Here is a 23997-nt window from a genome sequence, read left to right on the forward strand (position 1 = left end):
TTTGTGGTTTGCCTGCCTTTGTTTCTCCCACCCAGCTGTATTTTGATACCCACAAACCTTGAAGGGCAGTGAGGGAGATCCGCCAAGCATCTCCTTACGTTAAAAAAACAACAAACCTGAAGACCATCTTTGTCAGCAGGTCCTGCAGGCATGGGCCGCTCTCAGTGTTTGGTGATAAAGGCATAGTCATCTGGCTGGGAGCTGTAGAGCAGAGCTGTGCCACTCCCTGTGCTGTGTTTCGGTGGTGTTTGCCCAGGAGCAGCCTGGTCCTGCCTCGCAACAAAGATCTGGGGGTCCTTTGGCTGGGAAAATTGAAAGGCAACCTCTGGCAGGGCTCAGGGGGCTCTGGCAGCTCTGGAACCAGGGGCAGGATCTGCTCTGTGCTTCTCTGTTTCAGGCTGCCGCGATCTCTCCTTCACTCTTGTCTCTCTCTCCTTGGGAAAAGCAGTGGCTAAAAATAGTATTTAAGACATCAGAAGCATCGTGAGCGTAGTAAAGTAGTGAAATAAAAGGATTCAGAGATGAGTGGTATGCGATGGCCTTGCACGTTTCTTAATGGAAATATGGTCAAGATTATCACCCCAGCTATCTCCTTTTAAGGTAGTGTTTTCAGAAGGAGCAAACCCTACAGTTAAACCCAGTATTTCATAAGTAATAGCTTAGCACAAGAGGATTCTGACAGCAAATGAGCTGCCGGGATGGGGACGAGGCATTTTCAGATGCTGTCTTTGGGGTATACGATAGTGAGGTTATAGCAAATGTGTTCAGCTTGAAAATACAATTAAACAGTCTGAAAATTGAATGCAAGTTGGAGCCTGAGGCTGTTAAACATGAAGCTGATTGTTTCACGGTCTCCTGCACAGGAAAGAGTATTGGCTTTGCACTCTATTTATCCTCTTCCTGGGGAAAAGATGAAAGCATTTTATATTCATACGGACAAATATTTGTCTATCTTTCAGATTCAGCCAATCTCCCAAGGTCGGGGCTTGAACCCATCCTGATAAAGCCAAAGCCACCCCCCTCTTTTCCCAGCCATGCAAACTGCGGGATGAAGCTGGAAGCTGTGGTCGAGCAGCTGCAGAAGCAGCAGCAGAAGCAGCAGGCTCCTCTGCAGATGGATTCCAGAGAGAGACAGCAGAGGCAGATGAGAGAAGCCCAGCTGCTCTACACGCAGCAGCTGGCTGTGCAGCAGGCCGTGCTGGCAGCCACATCTGGCAGGGCAGCGGGCGGCTCCGCTGTTGGTTCCTTGGCCAGAGGCCCACCCGCAGCCGGGGCCACGCGAGCTTTCGATCAGAGCAGCATGAATTCGGAGCCAGAAGAGGAAGAGGAGGACGAGGAAGAGGAGGAAGATGACGAGGAAGAGGAAACGGGGTTGGAAGGAGGAGATCTTGAGGACGGTGCTGACGTGACTGGAAAAGAATCCTGCTCTGCTCTCAAGTATTTTCACGCTCCCAAAGTTGCCCACCACAACCAAAGAGTGGCCTCTACCTCTAATCCTATTCCGGCCTCGGGGCACCAGCGGGGGCAGCAGGGCAAAGAAGAACAGGGTAAGGACACTACTAAGCAGCCATATGCCAGCTCCCCGTCTGGACGCCAGAACTGGAGATTGGACGAGCAGCTCAAACAGGTCGGTGCTAACCTTATTTCCTTCGTAATACGAGTGGCTGTCTGCAGCCAGACTGAGCATTTCCGTAGCCTGGTGGCCCGTTACAAGCGTTGGCTATTTGGAAATGCCTTAGAAAAGAGGCGAGAAGTGAGCATGTGTGGACTTCTCTGGTGTTCTCTTCCAGGTTTTCTCATAAAAAGAGGTCTCAGGTGCTCAGCTTGCTTTACAGACATGGGTTTCTAGCTAATAATAAATCAGCCTGAATCTATAAGAGCCTGTGTGGACAGGTGGAGGGAGGGCTGTGATTTTTCTCCCATTTGTCTTCAGTCTCACTGCCATTCAGAGCGAGCCTGGTGTTCTTTTGTGCAGACGTTTGCCTGGCGATCTCTCTCAAGCTATTTCACCTACACTTTGTGTCACCCCTTTGTGTAAGCTTCTGGTTGCAGTCACTTCGGCTGGATTTCTGGCTAGTGTTGTGTTATGGGTAGCAAGGAGGAGATCAATAATTCTTTCCTTTGTTAGAAATAGGTATTTCAGTTAATACAGCGTTTGTTTCGTGTGTTTTTACAGAGCTAACTTGATCAGATTTCCAGAGACGTTTGTATGGGCAAAAAGGGATCTGTTTTTCTTGTGAACCCTGTGTAGAGGCTGGAGCTGCTCCTTGGTGGCTATAAATGTTTGAAAGCTTGCACACTCAGGGTTTGTCGGGTAGGGCCTTGAGGAGAGGCTGCTAAAGCCCTCCCCAAGTGCTTCTTCTCCCCACTCTTTCTGCAGCCTGCAGGTTCCTGCATTGGTTGACTTGTTCCAAGACGGATGTTTGTGGCAGGTGAAGGGCACTGGTGGCTGCAGAGCGTGCTGGCTGAGCATCCTGGTGCACAGGCACCCAGCTGCTTCCACGTTTTCTTGAAGAGCTGCTCTGAAAGAGGAGTTTGTTTGCACTGATGTAGGAAAATGAGGGCGATACGTTGGTCAGTTGCCGCAGAAACTGCTTCAGAATCTGCAGGATTGTAATGGCTGACAAAAGCTTCCTCTTTCTGGGCGGAGGAGGGTGGGCAGGGCTCTGGTCTTAGGGGCTCAGTCTGAAAGATAAACTTGGAATTGGTTTGTGGCTGTTTTTACTGCTGGCGTGGCGGATGCCAACAAGTATGTCATTGTGCTTTGTTGCACTGCTCGCCTGTCTTGTGAGGGTCCTGTGAATCGTAGCGGGTAGGCTTGGCTCCTAGCATGCCTGCCCTGTTCAGGAAGACAAATGACTCTAAGCATGCTAGATCTGCCCTCAGCAGATGTGGAGTAGTGTAACAATATTGTTCAAGCAGCCCTTACACAACTGATGCACAGTGAGCTGATACTGAGGCTGGCAGTATTAATGATGCTGGTGAAGTATATTCACCTTGAGGAGGGTAAATATTGCAGATCAAACTTGTTTGCATTCACCAGCGGAGTCTGCATACCAGGGAGTAAAAATTTAACTGCAGTATATGGGATCAGAGTGGGGGAGGGACGAGAGGGGCCGGGGGGCTGCCGTGGCTGTTGGGCCGGGGGGGGGGATGACACACAAAATGTGCACCCATCTGCAGACAGTCTGTTGAATTCTGCCCTGCTTCAGGTTTTTTATTGCATTTGAAGCGCATACATTGAAGACAGGGGGCTTTTTCTTCTGTCTTTGATCAAAGTGATTGACTCGGGCAGCAAAATTGTGCCTGTGCCCCCCCCCCCTGCTTTATTTTCCAGATGATTCCTGAGTTGTTTTTTCAAGCTTGTGCTGAGGCTGGAGGCTGACGACCAGTCAGTGTGTGCTGCTCCCAGTTAGACCTGGCCTGGGAGCGTGTGTGGTGTGCTTGCAGAGTGGAGAAAGTCACTCCTGCTGCTTCTTCCAAGTGTGAATCGTTCTCCTAAAAAGTCACGTACTGGAGAAGAGTGCATCTTGAAAGCATAAGGCTGGGAGACTGCCCGGAATGTGTGAAAACAGCAAAAAAAGTGGAAAGTGGCAGAGGGCTGAAGTCAGGCTCTGTTCACTCCCGGACGGCCAAGTAAATAATTGTAGAACAAGCCGGCAGACAAAAGAGCTGGCTCAGCTTATGACACAGGGGCGGTGGGAATCCCATCAGCACAAAACACCGAGGGAGTGGAGCCACTCCAGAAAGGCGAGCAGGGGGTGTGCTCAGCTCCCTCCTTCCCCTGCTCAAGGCTCACACAGGTCCAGCCCCAGCCCTCCTCGAAAAGGCCGCTGTGAACGTTGTCTGTCCCTGAAGAAAAACGAGCTTTTAATTCCACGGGTGCAAACGTTGCTTGTAGCAGATGGTGGGGTGGGGGTCCTCATCCCGCAGGCTCTCACATTGCTTGGCAGTGGCTCTGGTTACCCCGGAGAGCGGGGCAGGGCTGGGGCCTCTGCCTCACTGCTGCTCGCTCCGACTCCTTCCCACCTTGGGGCAGGCGTGCAACACTAGCACGGGTCATTTTGCAAGGCTGCTATTACAGCACTCGCATTAGTGCCTGCATTCCTCCTCGGAATGTAAAAACAAAGCCGTGGTTTTCAGGCATCAGCTGACATTTCACGCCTCCCTAAATGCAGCAAGGTAAGTCGCTGCAGAGCAAGCAGCTGGTTTCCCCAGTGGTCTGTTCCTTTTAGGGTCGGCTCGTGTTCGGATTTCAGAAATCACCGGTCGCTCCTGAAAATCCTGACCTAAACTTTTACAGAGGTCACGGCGTTTATTAAGATAAGTCAGCTTAAAATAATTGCTTGGCTTTTGCTCTAGGCTCTAGGACTGAGCGAGTGGCTGAGATTCCATAACCTTAACTATGTGCCTCAAGTGTTGTGCGTCTCGAGGTCTTGCTCAGGAGATACTCATTAATCCAGAGGGGGGTGAAGGTCCAGGAACAGAGAAGTCGAATCTCAGACAGAGCACATCTCGCCTCTTGGTGATCTGGAATATCCAGGGTTGAATGTTTCATTTATGAGGGGCACTGCTTTTCTGTGATGGGGTGGATGGAGTCTCCTTCAATAGCAGACAGCGTTAAATGTTCGGTTTCTTGGGTGTTTGCAGCCAGTGACTGAAGATTTAGGGCCTTCTTCCAGTGCTGCCACGCAAAATGAGTTGTTCCTGGATGTCTGTACTCAGAACGAAAATGGAGCTGTGTGTAAATCAATGGGGAAGGCCTTTTCTGTGGCCGGCCTTGGAAAGGAGTCTCACGTGTCTGTTTGAATTGCTGTAGAGAAACAGCTCCCAGGCTATAAAGGTGCTGAGATGTGGGGCTTGGAGGCTGGTTTTGTGGAGAGCTGAGGTGGGGTGTGAGTGGGGATGTTTCCTCTCTGTGTCCAGGAGTTAATTGCTGATCCTAGCTCGACTCGAGGGGACACACTTGGAAGAGGTGCAAAGTTACATCCTGCTTAGATTGGCAGGTAAGTGGGAAAGGGTGTCCCATGCCTTCTCCATTCCTGGCAGCAGCTGATGAACAGCTTGCATCAGAGCATTGCCCCTGATCTTCATCTCACAGGGCAGTTCCGTGGCGTTCATCAAGGCTAGGATGCACAGCAGCAGCTGTGCTCTATTTGGCAGCAGGGCAGGGAGCTCATTTATATCCTGGGGACGATATAACTGGTTTTAGGATCCGTTCAGGCGCTATATTTATCTTTAGGAATAGTTGCTATGTGTTGTTCTCCCATACTTCTGTTTTCTCACTTCGTGGTGAACCTGAGGATCTCTCGTGGCAGTGAGAATTTCTCTTCCCTTGGCCACGTAGTGCTGAACAGCTCTTCTTGTCACTTTATCACTTAGGTTTTAGTTAATTCCTCTGAGCATTCGTGAGCTGGAGTCGTTCACAAAGAGCCCCACTCTTCCTCTCGGGTGAGGAAGTGAATTCCTGTTTTGCGAGGAACTGTGTTGCTGCTTTATAGGTTTTGGGAGCACAAAGGGAACTTTGTAAAGGGGTGATTTGGTCCCTTCCATCCATTCTTCCTTTGTCTTTCCTTTCCCCGCTTTGCCATCCTCCGTGCCATTCCTGGAATCGCTAAAATGTTTTCAGAAGCAATCTCTGATGCTGAATTGAGCTGTTATTAGCAGTGGGAAGGGCTTGCTCCAGTTCCAGCTGGGCTTTGCCAGGCAGCCTGTGCCTGCAGTAATTACACCCTGGTTCTCCGTGCTGGAGAACTTGCAGCTCAGGGCAGTAGTCCCGATCTTATCAGTGTTTTGTAGTACAACAGTTTTCTTTATAACAGCATCTGTTTCACTTCCTAAGGCTTAACTCTGCCCACAAAAGGAATTTCTGTGGATTCCCTGATAATCCTGAAATTGCTGCCCCTGTACCTTTTCATTGACTCAGTGCTTTCAGTTAACCCAGGGGGTAGGGGAGGGGCTTTCTTTTTCCCCACCACATTTGGCCTAGTCCCTGAGTGGGTATTTCAGCAGATCTCTGGCCTGAAAGCCGTGTCGGGTCTGCAGCAAGGGAGGTGCACAACGACTTAGTGTTACATTCCAGGTGGTTTTCTCTCCTTTTACATGTGCAGCAGGTTCTCTGTGGTTTAATTAACGTTGGTAGGCTGAGCTGAGCTGTTCTGCGAGCCCCGATACTCCGAGCATGGTGTTTGGTGGTACATGTGAGAGTGTCTGTCCTACAGCAGGAGCTCAGGCTGCTTGCTTTCAAGGACTTTGCCCTCGAAGGAATGTGCTGGATGAAGTGGGAAAGCATTTGTTGCTCCCATTTCATCTGCTCGCTAGCTCTGGCTTCGAAGGAAGGGGTTAAACCTTGGCTTTTGAATGTGGGATTGGAAACAAAAATCGCTGTGGACATCTGAGCTTCCCTCTAATAAGATATTCCAGGTGGTTGGGGAGTAATCCTAAAATAGCTGCAGATATAATTGCTTCTGAAGGCAGGGCTGCAGGCTCTTGGGGAGCGCCGCGTGGCCCCAGGCCAGCTCCAGGAGCGGGGTGCTCTGCGAGGACAGCAAGCTCGTGCACCAGGGCTGCTCCTGCTGCCTTTTCCTGCAAGAAACTTGGGATCAATCCTGCCTGCTGTGATGCAAGTGTGATGGAAATGGCTGTTTGTCAAACATGAGCAAATTCCCTCGATGCGAAGCAGTGGAAGGAGAGGCAGGGCTCTCCCTAGGGAATGAACTGCCTCTCTGAGCAGTGCTTTTTCCTTCCTGCTACTATTGCCTGGCTTATACAAAGGTCTTTTAATGACTTGTGAGGATATATTGATTTCTCCTGTTCCTGCTGCTCTGACGGAGGAGGGCTTCTCGGCAAAGGGTGACTTTGTTTTCCTAGGCAGAATGGAGAGGAAGCGTGATACCAAAGTGTGATACGAAGGCTCTGTTGCTGTGCAAAATGTGTTTTATGCTACAAATGGAGCCCCTCTTCCATCTGTACCTTCCCGTGGCTCTGTAGGGACTGACGTGCGTGGCTGTGCTCAGGTCTCTGCCCCGAGCCCTGCTCCTATTTAGGATCTTTGATTGTAGGCTTTGCACAGACCTGAAGGTTTCAGCATGCAGAATCCTCAAGATGAAAGCTGAGGCCTTGGAAAGTGTCTGCCTGTGCTTACACTGCTCTCTGAATAAATAGGGCTTTATTCCCTGGCTGCTGAGCTGACATTTCATGCTGGCCCAGTGTTTGGCTGCTCTGCCACCACGCTCTGAAACCTGTCCCAACTGCAGCGTGGGGGGCTTGGCAGCCCAGAGCTGTGCGTGGAGAGGGGCAGAAGCATTTTCTAGCCTGTATTAAAAGCAACATAACTGCAGGGAGAGTGCTTTTAACCCATTTAAGCCTGTGACAGCAGTGCTTCAAGGTGGAAGGACTGGAGGTACTGGAGCAGATGGGTAGGAAGGCAGCCGGGTTGTCTCCATGCTGATTGATGCCAGGGTGGGCGAGGAGCACTCACCTTATCTCTCCTGATAGCTTAATGTGGGGCAGCAACCTGCCTTCAAACTGTCCCAGCTGTCACAGGAGGAAATGCCAGTGCTGTCCACCGTGTCTCACCTCGCTGCACTCGGTGTCATGCCAGGTGATATCCATCTCGAGCAATTTTCTGGACATATGGCAGAATGTGAGTGGCTTTGGCTAGCTTTAAGCTCCTTTCACTAGTCAGCTCATGATGAGCATTAGCATGTGCTCTCAGGCAATGAGGATGCAGAAAGTAAGGGGCACGCGTCCTGCTCATTTTGTGTATCAGCACTCAACCTCGTGGCTTATGCTAATTACCCACTGCTCAAAGCAAACGAGCCAAATAGCTTCTGAAGGGTCTTGTAATCCCACGCAAAGTTCTGAAGTTCTACCAAGTTCAAACCCACCGGCAGCAGGGAATTGTCTCCTTTAAGCTCCCATCCCTTCTCTGTCCCCATCCTAAATGTCATGGAATAAGCTCTCAGCACGACCTGAGATCCCAATGGAAATGAGAGCTTGGCCCCTTGGAGCACCCCGTGTAGCCCTTAACACTACAGGTGGGATTGCCCTCTGAACCTGTGACCATGTGCATGCTTGAGTAGAGAGCAGCTCAGCCCTCTGAAACCGTTTTGTCTCAATTTTGTCTCAGCTGGGGATGCACAGTGACTGCTGGCTCGCCTCTTCTTCTCTTACCGTGGGTTTGTTGGTCTGCATTAAGGTGGCGGGGTTCTAGGAGCAGCTGGATGTTACCATAATTAGCAAAAAACCCAGTGTTTTTAATCTCTGCCAGCAAAGGACATGCAGATGAATCCTCCCATGAACAAAAATGGTCCTCGGATCTCTTCCTAGTGAGGGCTGGGAATTGATCTGCTGTAATAAACAGCTGACATAACAGAAGTGGCAATAATCCCCCATTAAATATCTTTCAGTTGATGGGACTCGCTGGATAATTGACTTTCCAGCAGGAATTACTGGCTAAAACTAAATCAGCAGGCATTAGGGCAGCTCACTGCAGTGTTTTTTGAAGGGGGAGATGTGGCTTTGCCCGGCCTTGACGAGAGCTATTCATCTTTCTGATTCAGTGTATGTGTCTCAAGCAGATGGCTCCCAAGATTTCAGGTACTGGACTGCCCCTGCAATTTACCTGCATTTTTGTGCTGGAACCTGTGGCTCGTTTTGTTTTAGGATGCTGTGCATGCGTCGGGATAGGGGACAGGCTAAGCTTCTTTGCCAGGTGCAATTGGCCATGCTCTTCCCTCAAGGGGCTTTGGAGCACATATTATATGAAGTTTATAGTTTAAAGCTGCTTGGACAGCTTTCAGGATCATTCTTAAGTTCTCAGTCCTGCCATATCGGCCAGAGCCTTCCTCTGCTGGTCTGCCCTGGCCCTGGTTTCAGGGTGATGATGAATTACCAAGCAGAACAAGCCAAACTAGAGTAATCCTTCTAATGCCCGAGAAGAATGCAACTTAACCCAGCAAAGCTGGATCGCCATTTCTCTGTGAGAAGTTCATATTCAGAGGCTTCCAGGAGTAAGGGTGTGGGATGGGATGAAGCATTCCCATTGTGTTATCTCCCTACTTCTCTATGGCATGCTCAGGTTTTTGCTTTCTGGGCAGGCAAGAAGAGGCCAGAAGGGCATCTCTGAGCATAACAGGGGGCAGTTCTGTGTGAGCAGGGATAGCTGGGCAACACCTGTGTCTGTCACCAGAGGCTTTCACAGTGTGCACTGGGTAGAAAGGGGGATGTGGAGAGCCAAAGCAGTGCCTCTGTTCAGTGTTTGTTTGATCTCCGCTGTGGGTTGAGTGTGGGTGCCTGAGCCTTTACCTGCCTTTGCATACACTCATGCCCATAAATGCACATTGGAAAGCTCTCTGGAGTTGTCCACCAAGCCTTTCCCAAGCTGCTCTTTCAACATTCTGTTTCTTTCTGCTTCCAGAACGGCAGTGTGAACTGGAGTGATGAAGGTGATGGATGCCGAGGAAGAGAAATTTCACGAGACTTTGCCAAGGTCAGTCTGATCATGGGGATTGGGGGAGGGAGGGACTGGGGGTGCTCTTTCCCTGTTCTGTGGCAGAAAGTGGCTATTGAGCCCTCCCTGTTGCTCAGAAAGCCTGCAGAGCTGGGCTAGTTTGCCTCTGATCGCTGGAATGTAGTTTGAGCTCAGCCTTTATAACTGCACTTCTAACACCTTAAATCTCAGTCAGTACTTTCTCTGGCTGGGAGAAGAGTATTTTGTTTCTTGAGCCTGATTAGCACTGTGGTAATAGATCTGAATGTGGCAGCAATGTGTCACATCAGCTCAAGGAATTCATTTTGAACTGAGCTGACTTTCTGAAAGGGTGCAGCTAATTGCTCTGCAAGTACAGTGGTGTGTTTTCTTCCCACAGCTCAGCGTGTGAGAAAGCGCAGAGCTCCACAGGAAATGAACCCAAGAAGCCCCTCATTTTTGGGGCTAGATGAGTACTGAGTAGCTAGCAGCCCTTATAGAGAAACTGAAATACATTGGTGTATTTCAGTTTCTCTATAATTCACCTGGTGAATCTTGGCTTTTTTGTTGATCTGCTCCACAAGAGTAGCTACAGCTAGCAAAAAAAACTGCATGCAGTTATACAAAATCTTCCTCCATGCTTGCAAGAAGGTGCTTTTCCTACAGTGTTGTCTTCTGTCCCGTGCAGTATCATCTCACAGTGCTGTCCACAGTCCTTCCAGCTTGTCACCTCGAGGCCTCATAAAGGGAGCATTGGATTTTCTGTGCAGGAGATGACTCTTGTGCCTGCCCCTTCTGAAAAGTCAATAGATAATGCCAGCCTATGGTTCCTCTCATTTGGAATAAGCCTCCTAAGGAACTGATGGAAGTGCTTGGGTTTTGAAGCAAAATGATTTGGCAAGATGATTTCTGCAGCAAAGTGGTGCCAGGCTGATTATTCAGATCGAGGCTTTCTGGCTTTATTTCAGAGGAGCTTTTCCTGCCAGGCATTATACTAGTTCCAGGAAAGCTCTATCCTTTCTTGCCTGTGGTTGCCTTGTGTTCCCCAGAACAAACACCAGATGACCCATTGGAGGAGCGTAATGTGGTCACTTTATCCATCTCCTTGTGGATTGTGCCTTCATTTTTATTTCCCCCCAACAGCTTTATGAACTGGATAGTGACCCTGAACGGAAAGAGTTCCTGGATGACCTCTTCATCTTCATGCAGAAGAGGGGTGAGTGAGCTTTTATATGAACTCAATTCAGTAAAATGGGCATTACTGCTGCAATCTGAATTCTTTCCTCCTGCATTTGAAAGAACAAATCTGGGCCTTGAACTTGCAGAGCAGGTGGAAGGGCAGGGGATATTAAGTCTTGGGATATTTACTTTGGAAAATCAGGAGCTCGGTAGGAGAGAATTCTTCTGCCCTGAAATTAAATTTCACAGATGCTATTTCTCTTCCACCACTGCTACCTAATACCAAAGGTGCCCCGACAAACCCAGTTTGACAAGGACTGAGTATCACTGGGGGTTCTCTGATCTCCCCTTCAAGAATAAGAGGCACCACAGAATCAGATGGCACTGTCACACACCTCGTGTTCTGCTTCAGAGTGTGGAAGCTGAGTGTTGAAGGCGTTCACACACCAGATAGAGTTCACAATCTGAGGCCTTGAGGAAAAAAATAAAAAAAGGAAGACGAAGCCAAGTTTTCCTTTAGATTCACAACGTGCCACTTTTCCACGTAGTAAACCTGTGTCATTGAGTGCAGGAGCAGACTGCTCAAAGAAGTTCTCACATTCCTTCTGGTGGTGTCAGCACCTTGCGTCTCTCCTGGTTCCAGGGATGGCAGTGCATGTGTGAAACAGCTCAGCTGAGCTATCTGAAGTCTTCCTACCCTCAAACTTTGGTTCCCTCCTGTATGGGAACTGTTGAATCACGGCCTGAACCTGAGGCGAGCACTGAGTCAGCTGCAGGAGCACAGGTGAAGGCAATGCACCTGTGTGACCAGAAGGGGTGGAGCCTGGCATCCCTTTTCAATTATTCCCTCGCACCATGATTATCTTTCTCATTCTACATCCTGACTACCATACTATCTGAACCGCCTGTTCTCTTAACTATCCACCTCATGACAAAGTGTTCTTGGTAGAAGTGCATAGAAGTGTGGTGTCGTATAAAACAAAGAACCTGAAGCTGAGGACAGCCCTGTTCTTGTGGTTTTATCATCAACTTTGTCAGTGGTTCAGAATCTTCTATTGGTTGAAATGTCCTATGGTTCTCAGTACGTGTCAGTGCCCCAAGCGTGTGTGGCCCTGCCTGTGTGAAGGGACAGCACTGAGTCTTGTTGGGGACCCTCAGGTGGGCTGGTGGCCTGTTACTGCTGTCCTGGGAGGATGTGTCTGTGCACGGAAACATGGATCACCTGTGTGTGAATTCCTGGTAAATCCTTTTGCAGAGCCATTTCCTTTGCCTCTCCAGACGTGCCGAGCCAGTCAAACTCGTCCAACAAAGATTTCTCCTGACACGGAGCACTGAATTGTGTAATGGTCCGTTTTTATTGTTTCCAGAAAGTTTGCTGAGTTTGGGAAGTAAGTGTGAAAAAACTATTATCTGATGCTGGACTGGAGCTGGAGTCTTATTTGCAGCTGGTCTTCTGAAGGTTGCATCCCCTTCTGTGGATGGCTAGCCCACAAGCAGAAGGGCTCTCCCAAAGGGCAGATCCAGGCACAGCTATTGCACGTGCTCTTCGTGCCTGTGTCCTTCTCTCCTGGCACAGCTGGAGCTGACAGATGACCTTTCTGTATTATCTCATTCCAAAAAGCTCATGGATCTTTTGCTTCCAAGCCGTTCAGGATTTGGAGATGGGTTTTGGTGATGTTTCTGGCTTTGGTGTGCAGAGCCGTAGGCAGGCTTCATTAGTTTCCTTGCAAACATTAACCTGAGCTCACATAATAAAGTAAGGGCTGGGAGGATGGCTGACATACAAGACAATCTGAAGGGTGTGACTGGCAGCAATAGAAACCACCAAATGCCCAGAGAGAAATCTGCTTAATACTTTAGTATCTCTTTCCTATTACCTTTTAATTATTTATAATTGACACCTTCCCTATGCAGGGGCTGAGCTTGTCACCAGCTGGTCGCTGGAGGAGTTGAGCTTTTAATCATCTGGGCATTTCCAAGTGTATTTGTTTTGTGGAAGCTCCCTTGTTTTCTCTCTCATGAGTGGGCTGGAAATGAAACGTAAGAGCTGCACCACACGTGGGGGTGACACAGAGAGCTGCCGGGGGTCTGGAAATACTGCAGGGAGTGAGCTTATATTCTGCTGCATTCAGAAATCTGCAGCAAAGTTATCCCAAAGTGCTGTTAAGGCTTTATTTCTCCTCCCCTTCCTTTACATGCCAAGCAAGCATCCTAAAACAAACCAGGCTGAACAGCTGCCTTGTTCTGAGAGCCCTCCAAAATGAGCAATGCCGAGGCCTCATTGCACCCAAGAGCAAAGTGCTGTGTTTCTTAGCTGGTATGTGTGAAGAGCTGCTTTATTTGCACCTTGTGTCTGAAAGCAGCTCTGCTAATAAACAGTGCTGGTGTGTAAAGATGGGGGTTCTGCTGTCCTCCAGAGGAGTGTCCCTTGTTTGGGGCTGACAGAGAAGGCAGCTCGGGTGGCTGAACTGAAAGATAAAGGGCAGATTTCGGGAGCCCCCAAGCAGCTGGAGGGATGAAAAGGTTTGCTTGTTGGTGCTGCTGTTTGGAATGTACCCAGAAAAGCGAAGCCATGAAACAGGCTTAATGCAGATCAAATGTGCAGGTCTCATCTGCCTCTGAGCACAGCAGGTTGTCGCTGAATGACCACAGCTGCAAGTGATAAAATGGCCCTTCAGCAGCAATAATGATGGAAGAGGGAGATGAGAGGGGAGCTGTAAGTCTTCCTTTGTTGCTGCTGTGTGCCGAGGTGCACGGGCCTCACCCTGCCTGGGATTGCAGGGGCAGAGGGGGTGAGGAGGTGCAGCTCAGTGGGATGGGGGCTGCATCAGTGCCTTCCTCAGCACTTCTGCAGCCTCACACTGAAGGCTCTCTGTCCTCAGGTGAAGAGAAGCAGCTTCAGCAGTGGCTTCCCTCCTCCGTGGCTGATCACTTGGCAACGTTTCTGAAATGCACGTGGTATAAAAGGTATTGTGAATCTGTGCATTTCCAGTGCAGGATCAGCTTTTTGTGCTCAGGGCGTGGGTCCCCCAGCCACATCAAACACATTTTTCGATATCACAGCCCTCCAAAAGGAGTGGTTGTGCTTTGGACTGTACTCCAGACTGCCAGGTGGGCACAAGTCTGGCTGGAGTGAGAAGGTGGCAAGCACCAAGGGTGGAAAAGCACTTTCAGGCTTTTCTTACCCTGTGAACGCACTCTGAAACCAATTTTTGCCTCTTTTATGTCTGTGTGATAAGACAAGGAGCAGAAAAACGTAGATGTCAACCCTGTGATATGTAGGTTCTGTCCCCAGATATTGAAGCTGAGCTGATCAGGAGGGAACCAGCGCAGTGGGGCTTCATCCCTGGGACCACTGATCACGTGAGAAACCCCACTTGGGAACAGGTCTGGGGAAGGGACACGCTGTCAGGGGAAGCTGTTCTGCTCACTTGAAGCTCTGCCTTTGTGAAGACCTCGTAAAACATCTCTGATTATACAGCTCGACTAATTCTGTTCAAGGTTTCTGCATGACCTTGCTTTTCCCGGATGGCTTGACCATTCTGTTGGGGTTTTTCTTTTTTAATGTAGATGTACATAGAAGAGGCTTTGTGAATCCAGCTGTGTGGTTTTAATGTTTTCCTGCTGTTGTCTGCTGTCCGCACAATTTTAGATGTGGAAATACAACACATCCAGGCCATTGACAAAAGCATTTTACTGATGGATTCTTTTATCTCTGGGCCAAGTGGAGTTTATGAAATGTTTGCCCAGGGAATACTCTTCGCTCTGCTGATTCAGTTTTGCAGGCTGCTTCTTTTCATCCTCTGGAGAAGAGATCTTGGAATCCGAATTAAGCGACGTAGTTCTGTAAATGAGACATCAGTACACAAATTCTCAGCGCCCTTTGTTCCTGCTACCTGCTTAATGCTGAGCCACAGCAAATGCTTCCCTAAATAGCAGCTGATGTTCTGCAGTGGAAAATTCTCACTCGATGCACTGCACCAAACTCAGCTGCAGCATCTGCAGAGCTCTGATCTGAATGCTCTAGGTCAGCTGGGCCGACTTCTTCTGTTTGTGCATGGGCAAAACTGCTCTGTACATCCTTTAAAGGACCTTTTCATCCTTGAGTTTTAGGGGGAGCTGGTGTTGTAGTTGAAATTCCTCTGCAGCACACAGAAGACCATCGCAGGGAATGCTTTGTGCCAGGCTTGGGTGACTGAAATTCTCCAAAGTCACTAAGGTTGGGAAGGACCTCTGAGGCCATCCAGTCCAACCATTCACCAACCACCAGTATTTCCCACTAAACCACATCCCTCAGTGCCACATTCTTGAATGCCTCCAGGGTTGGTGGCTCCAGCAGCTCCCTGGGCAGCCCATTCCAGTGCCTGTGACCACTCTTTTGGAGGAGGAATGCTTCCTAATATCCAACCTGAGGGATACGTATCCCTCGTGTTGGATCCACGCAGGGGTTCCTTGCGTGGCCGTAGCAGGGCTGTGGGCTCCTGACCCACGTGAGCTATTCTGGGGGGATTTCACTAGAGCAAAACTCAGGATAACTTAGAATTTGTAAACAGCACCTCATAAGAAGCAAATTCAGTCCTCTTATGGTTTTTTTTGTTGTTGTTGTTGTTTTTCTTGTGCCAAGACTTTTGTTCTGTTTGTAGTGATGGGCTGCTGTTGCCTGGTGTGGCTCCTTCTGCAGCTTGTTAACCTGGTGCCAGCCCACCCCAGCTCTTCCCCTTTGGGGATCTGTGAACCCCTGGCTGTACAGAACCAAAGGATGGAGCCAAAGGTGTTCCTCCTTCCCCTGAAGATTGAGATGTCAAACTGTAACACTTTCCCCAGCTTCTCAAAGACTGCATGTTTGTGTCTCAAATCCCAGCTCCCCAGAGCTCGTCTTTATACAGGTACTTGGTTCTTGGGTGTTCCTGGCCTCCCCCCTAAATCTGACAGCCTATTTCTGCAATGATTGATGAGCTCGAGCAGTTGCCCAGCAGAGGTGTTTCAGCACAGAAGAGATGACCCTGTAGATATGCAGCTGGATGGAAGAAGGTGGGACTGCTCAGCGTGAAGATGCTCCAGGTGCTGGCTGTCTGACCCACCTCCGTTTTCCCCAGCTGCCCCTATTTCCCCCACTATAACTCCTCTCTGCCTCACTGAGTTGGTCTGCGGGGTTCAAAGCCACCACCATGGCTGTGCAACATCTGGGGAAGAAATTTGTTCTCATGGATAGATTGGAGCCAGCTGTACCAGTAGCAGCCGAGCTCAGCACAGGAGCATAAATCTCCGTGGGATCCCAGATCTGGGATGGAGAAGTGGGGAAGGTTAATGTGGCCGGAGCCTTGGTGAATACAGCAGGGGCATGGGATGCCAGTTAGGCTGCCTCCAGTTCAGCAGCTGAAATCTGATAAGGAGCTGCTGTCAGCCTCACTTATTGAGGAGGGAAGCAGAAACTGATGGTGTTTCGAGGGGTGCAGATAAGAAGTGGGCCTCCTGTCAAATAGAGCATGATTAATTACCCTCTATCCTGGCTCCCGCTTTGATAGCAGTGTCTAATGGTCTGCAGGCTTGCAGATCAGGTGTTGACATTCCCACTGGGAGGTGCGAATGCCCGCTGTGGCAATGCCATGAGTTTTGGGGGAGGGAGATTATATCAGCGTGGCACGGGCAGGGAGAGCTTGTTTCCCTTCTGTGTGCCTTTCCTTCTTCTTTTCATTGGGGGTTGGCCAGTAGGATGGACTCAAAGCAACAAATAGAGCTTTGAGGCAAAGGAACTGTGCCTGTTCACGCACCATATAGCTTCAGATGTTGCTGAATAAACATTTGAGCCTTTCCTCCTTTGTTCCTTACCTAAAAATGGACTCGCTCAAAGTACATTGGAGCAGGTGATTGAAAGAGTACTGCTCCAGGCTGGGTATAATTAACTGCTCTTTGTCTCCTGCTTGCAGGACAAGTCGTGGCTTAGGCTGCTCGATGGTGGGGAACTCCCTGCAGTGGGCATGGCTCAGCTGCAGGAGAGGGGACTTACCTTCTGTGAGCCTGTTAGAGTCAGAGAATCAGCAGGATCATCCAGTCCGACCTCTCTGAGCTGACAGTTTCCTTTCAGCATCATCTGCCTGTTCAGATTTTGGTATGAATCTGAAGTCTGGTGAAGACAGGATGAGGAGCGGGGAAAAGCCACCTCGGGAATGGAGCTTGGGTGGGTGGGAAAGGCTTTGGTGCAATGTGGGGGTCCTTTTAGATAAAAGGGAAGGCTGAGCTCCAGCACTAGGCTGTAGCTGTCAGCAGAGCAGAGCCCACACGTGCTGGCTGCTCAACACCTCTTCCTCAGGTACTGCCTGCCAGAAGATGTCAGAACAGTCGTTCCGAGGTCATCCAGGGCTCACATCTTCTGTCTCTTCCTGAAGAGCTCTTGGAAGGTGAAAATCAGGTTCTCGTTCAGCCTGTCAAGCGTCGGGGCATTCGAGTCAATCCGTGTACACCCTGTAGGCTCCTGTTATGTCTGCCTGAAACAGAGGCAGCTTTTGAAAGGGGCGAAACAGCTTGGCAGGAGGGGCTGCTTACTTCCCTTGAAGGACAGAGATGTTTATAGCTACAGTCAGGCTTCCTCCAGGGAAACTCCTTACTCCAGAAATCCAAATCGTAGTTACAGCTGCCTTTCCTTTCAGAAAACCCAGCCCCTTTGGGATGACACCCTCTTTTCCTTTCCGTGTCACCACTGGGGCATTTAGCCCCCCTTTGTTAGCAGGGTGCTTGTCTGGAGGCAGCAGCCTCATACCCTGGGGCTGTCTCCCATCTCCAAGCCCAGCAGAGCAGATACACCTGTCTGAGCCCTCTCTTCTTGGTCTCCCATGCATATCAGCTGCTCATCGGCCCTTTTCCAGTGGGAGCAGACTGTGTCCCCCCCTGCAGCTGATTCCTTCCAGGGGTGCCCCATGCTGGTGTGGTTGGGTTGTGCTAAGAGGACTCAGAGCCTCTTGAGCTGAGCCGGCGGGGTAGAGGGAAGCTGGAAAGTACAGTAAAATGAGTTTGCCATCAAAAGGCAACAAGTCTTCCACTGTGCCCCCGGCTGCTGACCTTTCCCTTTGGAATTCTCCCCTCTGACCTCCAGATCATTAATCCTGATGCTGCCAGATGACAGTAATCCATCATGGCCCCTGACAAGCCTCGCGGCCGCCTGTGAAAGGATCCGCTGGCCTTCAGCATCCCCTGCTCCCATGGTACTTGTTTTGCAGCCTTTCCTGTTGGAGCACCAGGGGTTTCCAATAAAGACTTTCTCGCCGGGCTGTGGGAGGAGGGGGCTCTATGAGCAGCTTTTGCACTCGGATCCTACACAGCGAACCAAGTTGATGTGGAATACAGTGAGCTCGTGGGGTCTGGAGCCCCAGCAGTGCCGAGGTTGGTGCCCCCAACCCTTCCTTGCTGGGGCAGAAGCTGACAGAGGGGACTGCAGATGGGGGAAGAAGTGCTCCCGGCTCTTTCTGGAGTCCTTCAAAATAAACATTTCCCCTCTCTCGCCTTTGGGGTGGGCTGGGTGTGCCGGGTCCTGCGGCTCAGCTGATGAGTGATGACTTTGTGCTGGTAACGTGATCGCCTCTGCGTGTCTGAAATGACACCGCTACCGGGCTGCAATCTCTTAACGCACGGAGGAGACAAAATGGAGGCAGAGGGGAAAGCACAGCAACGGGAGGATTGCTTTGGGCCGGGCTGGATGGAGCCAGACCTAAACGACTGGGAAACGTCCTCCCTCCCCCACGGAGCTGGGATTTGAAACGCAGGAAGAGGATCTGCTTGCGGTTTGTGGCTGATGGAGGGGATTGTTTAGACAGAAGGCAAATAAAGGAGGACGTGAGAGATGTGAAGTGAGGGATGTGAAGTGAGGGATCGTGCAGGCCGGCCCGGCCGGGCTGCTCTTTATGTTGCCTGATGGAGTCGTCGTGAAATGGAGGGCTGCCCTCTGAAGCTGAGGGAGTCCTTCCATCCGGCGTCTCGTTAACCTGTGGGAATCGGTGCCGTGAGCTGATGAGTCGTAGGCTTCAAAAAGGACAAAAAAGGTTGCACTTACGTGTCTAATAAGGACATCTGCAGAGCTGGCTGAACTCCTTTTCACTAAACCGAATAAAACCCATTTATAAGGGCCATAAACCGCTCTGCTCCGGGGCGTTAACCGAATGCCGGCTGATGAGCGGTGGCAAAAGCCTCCCCTGTGGGTTGGGCATCCCATAATTGTCCATTACGGCTGCTGCTGTTGTGGCAGCAAGATGCTGACCTCGGGTGGACTGCTCTTTGATCCGGGACAGTGTTTGCTACGCTTGAGGATCGCTCCATCAGCGTTGGTCCCTTGTCCTGTCCCTTCCTCAACGTCCGCCCTGCGACAAGTGGGGATCCCACAGCTGGGTGGGTGGGAGGGACGCATCCCAGAGCTGCTGCAGGGAGGAGGACAGGGAGGATGGAGGTGCTCAGTGCTCAGTGAGAGCAGAGCACCCCATGCTTGTGAGGGAGGACAGGGGGGAAATGCATGCTGGTGTTTCCTATCGCTCTGCCCGCACAGCACTGGGGGTGAGGGAGCAGAATCCCAGTGCACGAGCAGCTCAGCTCGAGCTCAGCCCCTTCCTGAGCAGCAGCTATACAGATTTTATCTGAGGCAGCCCTGGGAGCTCGTAACAAATGATTCCTCCGGACCACTCCCTCACCACTGGGATTGAATGGTCCCTACTTCCCCTCTTCTATTTTAGCAGCCGCTCGTAGCTGCAGGTTATTATTTGTCTGATAATTGCTTTGCCTACAGGAAAGGATTCTTCATGAAAAGGACGTGCCATGTAGCTACACTTCTCTGGCTCATTTACTCGCCCATAGAGAGGCCTCGAGTCAGGCTACAAATAGAGTTGCCTGCATTTCCTATTAGAAAGAAGATCAATAGCCCCGACCTGCCAGTCTTCTCAGCCTCATTTTCTCTCTCTCCTTGTTTTCTTCCCTTGCAGGAACTCCCATCAACAGGATCCCCATCATGGCAAAGCAGATCCTGGATCTCTACATGCTCTACAAACTGGTGACCGAGAAGGGAGGGCTGGTGGAAATCATCAATAAGAAGATCTGGAGGGAGATCACCAAAGGCCTTAACCTGCCCACCTCCATCACCAGTGCCGCGTTCACGCTTCGAACCCAGTGAGTCCAGAGGGTCTGACAGCAGAGAGGTGGGAGCAGGAGCTGGGCACTGCGGGATGGAGGCTGAGGTTGCTCTGTCTCTCTTGGCACGGGGAGCAGGGAGAGGGGGCTGCTTGAGAGCTCTTACCCCTCAGTTACTGTTACTCTTAGTTATTAGTTGAGTCCTGGGGAGGGAAGCTGCCTGCTGTTTCTAGAGCCTTTGGTATGCAGCGTTCCCTGCAAATCTGTGTGCCAGAATGCAGCAGAAGTTGTAAAGTCTGGTGCTGCCCAGTAGCACAGAGTAACCCCTGCATTATCCTTCCTTGCATGGAAGCACTCTGATCCGAGTTCCAACTTCTCATAATTTTAGTCAGTTGTAAAGGCATTTGGGACTATTCTTCACTGCCTCTGGGTGTTGCAGTGTGTAACCACGTGCTTCCCTAAAGCTCGGGGTCAGCTGAGAGCTGTGAGAGCTGCACCTCACACCCAAACTCGCTCACAGCACCGAGCACTGCACACAAAGGCTGCAGATCTGCAGAGGTCTGGTGAGAAACCTGCTTGACTCTGCCTGTGCTCGCCCCTCTCCCAGGTATATGAAGTACCTGTATGCCTACGAATGCGAGAAGAAATCCCTCAGTTCTCCTGCCGAGCTTCAGGCCGCCATCGATGGCAACAGGAGGGAAGGCAGACGGCCCAGCTACAGCTCCTCTTTGTTCAGCTACTCACCCACCACCACGGGGCCTCCTTCCCTCCTGTCCCCCCCAAAGATCCGCTTCCCCATCATCGGCGTCGCGCCGGGCAGCGGGACCAGCAACCCTTGTGTGTCTCCAGCAGCAGCCGTCAGAAAAGGTGAGCTGTGTGAGGGCAGCACACCACGCTTCCTTCCTTTATTTCCTTCGGATGAGTCTCGGTGTAGTTGCTTCAGGGGAGGGATGTGAACGATGTTTCCCCCCCCCTAGGTGACGGCGTGCCCTTGACCGTGTCGATGCCAAATCGTATTGCTGTGCCAGTGAGCTTGGCTAGCCAGCAGGCAACGGTGGCAGCAAGAACAGCCACCCTGGAGCAGCTGCGGGAGAGGCTGGAGGCTGGGGAGCCACCGGAGAAGAAGGTGTCACGGATGACAGAGGAGGAGCAGCGGCTCGTCCAGCAGGCCCTGCAGCGCAACCTCTTCAGCATGGCACGGCAGATCCCCATGAAGATCAAAATCAATGGCAAGGGTAAGGTGATCTGCAGGGGGCCCTACGCATCCCTGAGCTTTTAGCCAGTCAGGTGCTGTCTGCCAGCATGTGCTGCAGGCAAGGAACTGCAGGCAGGGCTGGGTTAGGAGGTCGGGTGTAAGCAGCATTCATGGCCTGGGAAGTGCACTCCTGGAGCGCTCTGTGAAAGGGGTGTCACCCCGTAAAGGTCACGCTGTAGGAATCAGTGCTGTTATAGAGTGCCTGCAGAAGCTGATTAAATACCGTGGCTGCCTCACCTGTCCTGGGGGCTGCACTTCGCTGAGCAGCAAAGCCTCGGAAGATTTCAGTTCCAGAAGCTTTTGATCTGTTCAAATTAAAGGTCTGGGGCCCCTATTCATTGTACAGTGAGATGAAGATGCAAGGCCAGGCAAGCTGGGCACTGCTCAGGAGAGGGGGGGAAGTCCCCAGCAGACTGGAAATGGGAAGCAGCTCCCTCAGAGTCCCCACCCCGGGGAAGGGGCCCTGAAGAAGAGCAGGGCCACCTTCAGCACCCACGCAGGCTGCTCTCTCTGGGTAGGGGTTGTTAATTCGGCCCAAGGGGCTTTGCAGGCAGCAGTGGGATCACAGTTCACGCCTCAGCACGTGGAGGCCTTCATAAGACGTCACGGGGGGGGTTTCCTCATCAAAGGGACAACGTCAGCAGCACGTTGGAGCTGAAGTGGGATGGTTGCCCTCTCGCTCCCTTAACTCTGTGTTTCTTTTCTTGAAAGAAGACAAACCCGACTCGGCGGCGGCGGCGGCGCTGAATTTGTCACCTAATGGCATCGGGAGCATCAACATGTCGGTGGAGATTAACGGCACCATTTATGCTGGTGAGGAGGGGCTGCTGCCCGGGGGCTGTGGGCAGCCAGGCTGGGAGCACGCTGCAGGACGTGGGGAGGGTGGCACACCCCCAGGTGCTCGTTTACCAGAGCACAGCACGCAGCTTGTCCAGCTTGGAGATTTCAGCAGGGGATGGGTTTTTCCCTTTCTTTGGTGCTGGGTAGGCAAAATGAATGCCTTTTCCCTCCGGCGGTGGCGTTTTTGACATGGAGGAATCCTCTCGAGCACTGTTTGGTGGCGATTCCCTGTTTGTACAAGGGCTGTTGCTGTGATGTCATTCCCTTTCTGCTGTGGTCAGTGTGCCCTTGAGCCGTCCCCAAGAAGGGTTCTGCTGATGGCTCCTAGGTGTGGAAATGGGACGTGGTGAGAAGTGCAGCTCATACAGGGGAGGGGCTTTGTGTCTGGTGCTAGCACGAAGGACTGTTATCCTTCTGCTCTTGAGGAGGGTTTTTATACAGCTTTTCTTTCCACGTCAGCGTTGACTCTGATCTGCCTCCAAGGCCTCCTTCTACGAGGACAAAGCCTTCGGGGCTGCATCAGCCGCCTTCTGCTGCTCCCCCCCTGCATCCCCATAACTCCCCCTTACCTCTGTGTGCCCTGCAGGCGTGCTCTTTGCCCAGAAGCCAGTCGTCCACCTCCTCGCGGGCTCCCAGAGCTCGTGCAGCAGCAGCAGCAGCTCCCACTGCTCCCCCAGCCCTACCTCATCGCGGGGAACCCCCAGCGCAGAGCCCTCCACTAGCTGGTCTCTCTGATGGACGGCCGAGCTTGCTGTCTCACACTGGCCTCCGGCAGCTCTTCCTCTCTGCTCGCAGCGGGGAGCGAGCCGGGAAGGAGTCGCACAGATTACCTCATCTCAAGGAACCTGCTTGGTGGTTGGCCAACGGCACGATGACGATGCTGAAACCTTTCCATGCCAGCAAGTTTTTTTTCTTCATCGCCTGTTTGTCCGGCCTTTTTCTTTCTTCTCCCCTTTCTTCCTCCCTTTCACTTCTGTTTTCTTCCTCCTCCTCCCGGGGTTTGCTGTGTTCCTCTCGGGGGGGGGGGGGGGGCACACCTGGCGTTTTTCAATCAGGGATCGGCGGGCGGAGAGATGGCTGAGACGTCACCAAGGCAGGTGGAAGGAGCTGGCATCGGGGCAGGGAAACGGGGTTCTCCTCGAGCCACGGCACGGCTCGCTTTGCTGACAATCGGAGCAGCCCGCAGGCTGCCTCGCCCCTCTCCTCCCATGGCTCGTGCCAGGAGAGCTTCCTCGCTTCTCTTCCTCGGGCTCTGTACAGCCCAGTGCTCGTCTGTCCTCCCCTCGGGCTGCACGGTCCTTGCTCACAGTCCCTGAGATGCGATGAGCCTCCTTCCCCCTCTCTCTGCGGTCTTGGCCACCTGGGAAGGACCTTCTCACCGCTGCGCTTGACCCACAGACGCAGAAAAGCCCTCTCCATCAGCTGCTCCGTCCTCCTGGCTGGTGCTGGCCTGTTCCCTACTGCCATTGCTTTCAGCCGAGTTTTAAACACCTCGACCTTGTCTCCCAAGCTCCGTCAGCCCAGACCTATAGGGAAGCAGAGGAATCAAACCCTTCCTCGCCCTCTCCCTTCCACCCCCCCCACACAAAGCAAGCAGGGGCTGCCCACGAGCTGCTGCCCAGCTGGCCTCACTCTGCCCCACACATTCCCCATCCCGCAGAGCAGAGCCGAGCTCCTCCCCTCCTGCCCTGGTGACGTCCTCTCCATCCTCCCGGGCCCCAGTCAGGTTTTTTGAGCAGATGAAATACCTCAGATATGTACTTATTGTTGGGGGTTGGTTTGGATTTTGTTGTTGTTGCTGTTGTTGGTTTGTCTGTCCGTTTGTTTTGCGGGTTGTTTTTTTAACCTCTTCAGGAAGTGTTGGCATATCTTATCGCCCGGTTGGTCGGCCGTTGTTTTGCGTTGGTTTATTATTATTTTTTTAATACGTGGCTTTATTATTTGTTCATCGTAGCACCAAAGACAATTGAGGAGCAGTGGCTTCCCCCATCGTTTAGGCTGGCAGGGAGACGGCCCCGTCCCAGGGCACGCGCGTAGCACAGCACTGCTGGAGGTGGGAAAGGAGGGCACGGGTGCCCGCTGGGCCAGAGGATGCGTCCTTCACGTTGGACTCCCTCTCCCACTCCTCAGAGCCCTGCTCACACTA

The 23997-nt window shown here is 51.6% G+C and overlaps 1 protein-coding gene across 2 annotated transcripts; it reads left to right on the forward strand.

Annotated features, from left to right (window-relative positions):
• The first annotated feature begins 937 nt into the window (after window positions 1–937).
• On the forward strand, window positions 938–23310 carry ARID3B (AT-rich interaction domain 3B). 2 transcript variants are annotated; one of them, XM_065733647.1, is made up of 8 exons: window positions 938–1627; window positions 9422–9493; window positions 10616–10688; window positions 19612–19795; window positions 20364–20623; window positions 20734–20991; window positions 21726–21824; window positions 22438–23310. In XM_065733647.1, exons 1-8 carry the CDS (start codon window positions 1049–1051, stop codon window positions 22584–22586), a joined length of 1674 nt encoding a protein of 557 aa, XP_065589719.1. In that variant the 5' UTR covers window positions 938–1048; the 3' UTR covers window positions 22587–23310. The 2 variants fall into 2 exon arrangements, with proteins under 2 accessions (XP_065589719.1, XP_065589718.1); XM_065733646.1 differs by having other exon boundaries at window positions 939–1627; window positions 21723–21824.
• The last annotated feature ends 687 nt before the right edge of the window (window positions 23311–23997 follow it).

Source organism: Cyrtonyx montezumae, unplaced genomic scaffold (genome assembly GCF_038088225.1).
Source record: "Cyrtonyx montezumae isolate F1298 unplaced genomic scaffold, pur_monq_1.0 scaffold_17, whole genome shotgun sequence".
Lineage (NCBI taxonomy): Eukaryota > Metazoa > Chordata > Aves > Galliformes > Odontophoridae > Cyrtonyx > Cyrtonyx montezumae.

Excerpts from the sequence above, each read along its gene's own strand:
- ARID3B (XM_065733646.1), top strand. The coding sequence starts at position 1,049 with ATGAAGCTGGAAGCTGTGGTCGAGCAGCTGCAGAAGCAGCAGCAGAAG. Across the intron at positions 20,992-21,722 it reads GATCAAAATCAATGGCAAGG|AAGACAAACCCGACTCGGCG; the intron begins GTAAGGTGATCT and ends TTTTCTTGAAAG. Across the intron at positions 21,825-22,437 it reads TAACGGCACCATTTATGCTG|GCGTGCTCTTTGCCCAGAAG; the intron begins GTGAGGAGGGGC and ends TGTGCCCTGCAG.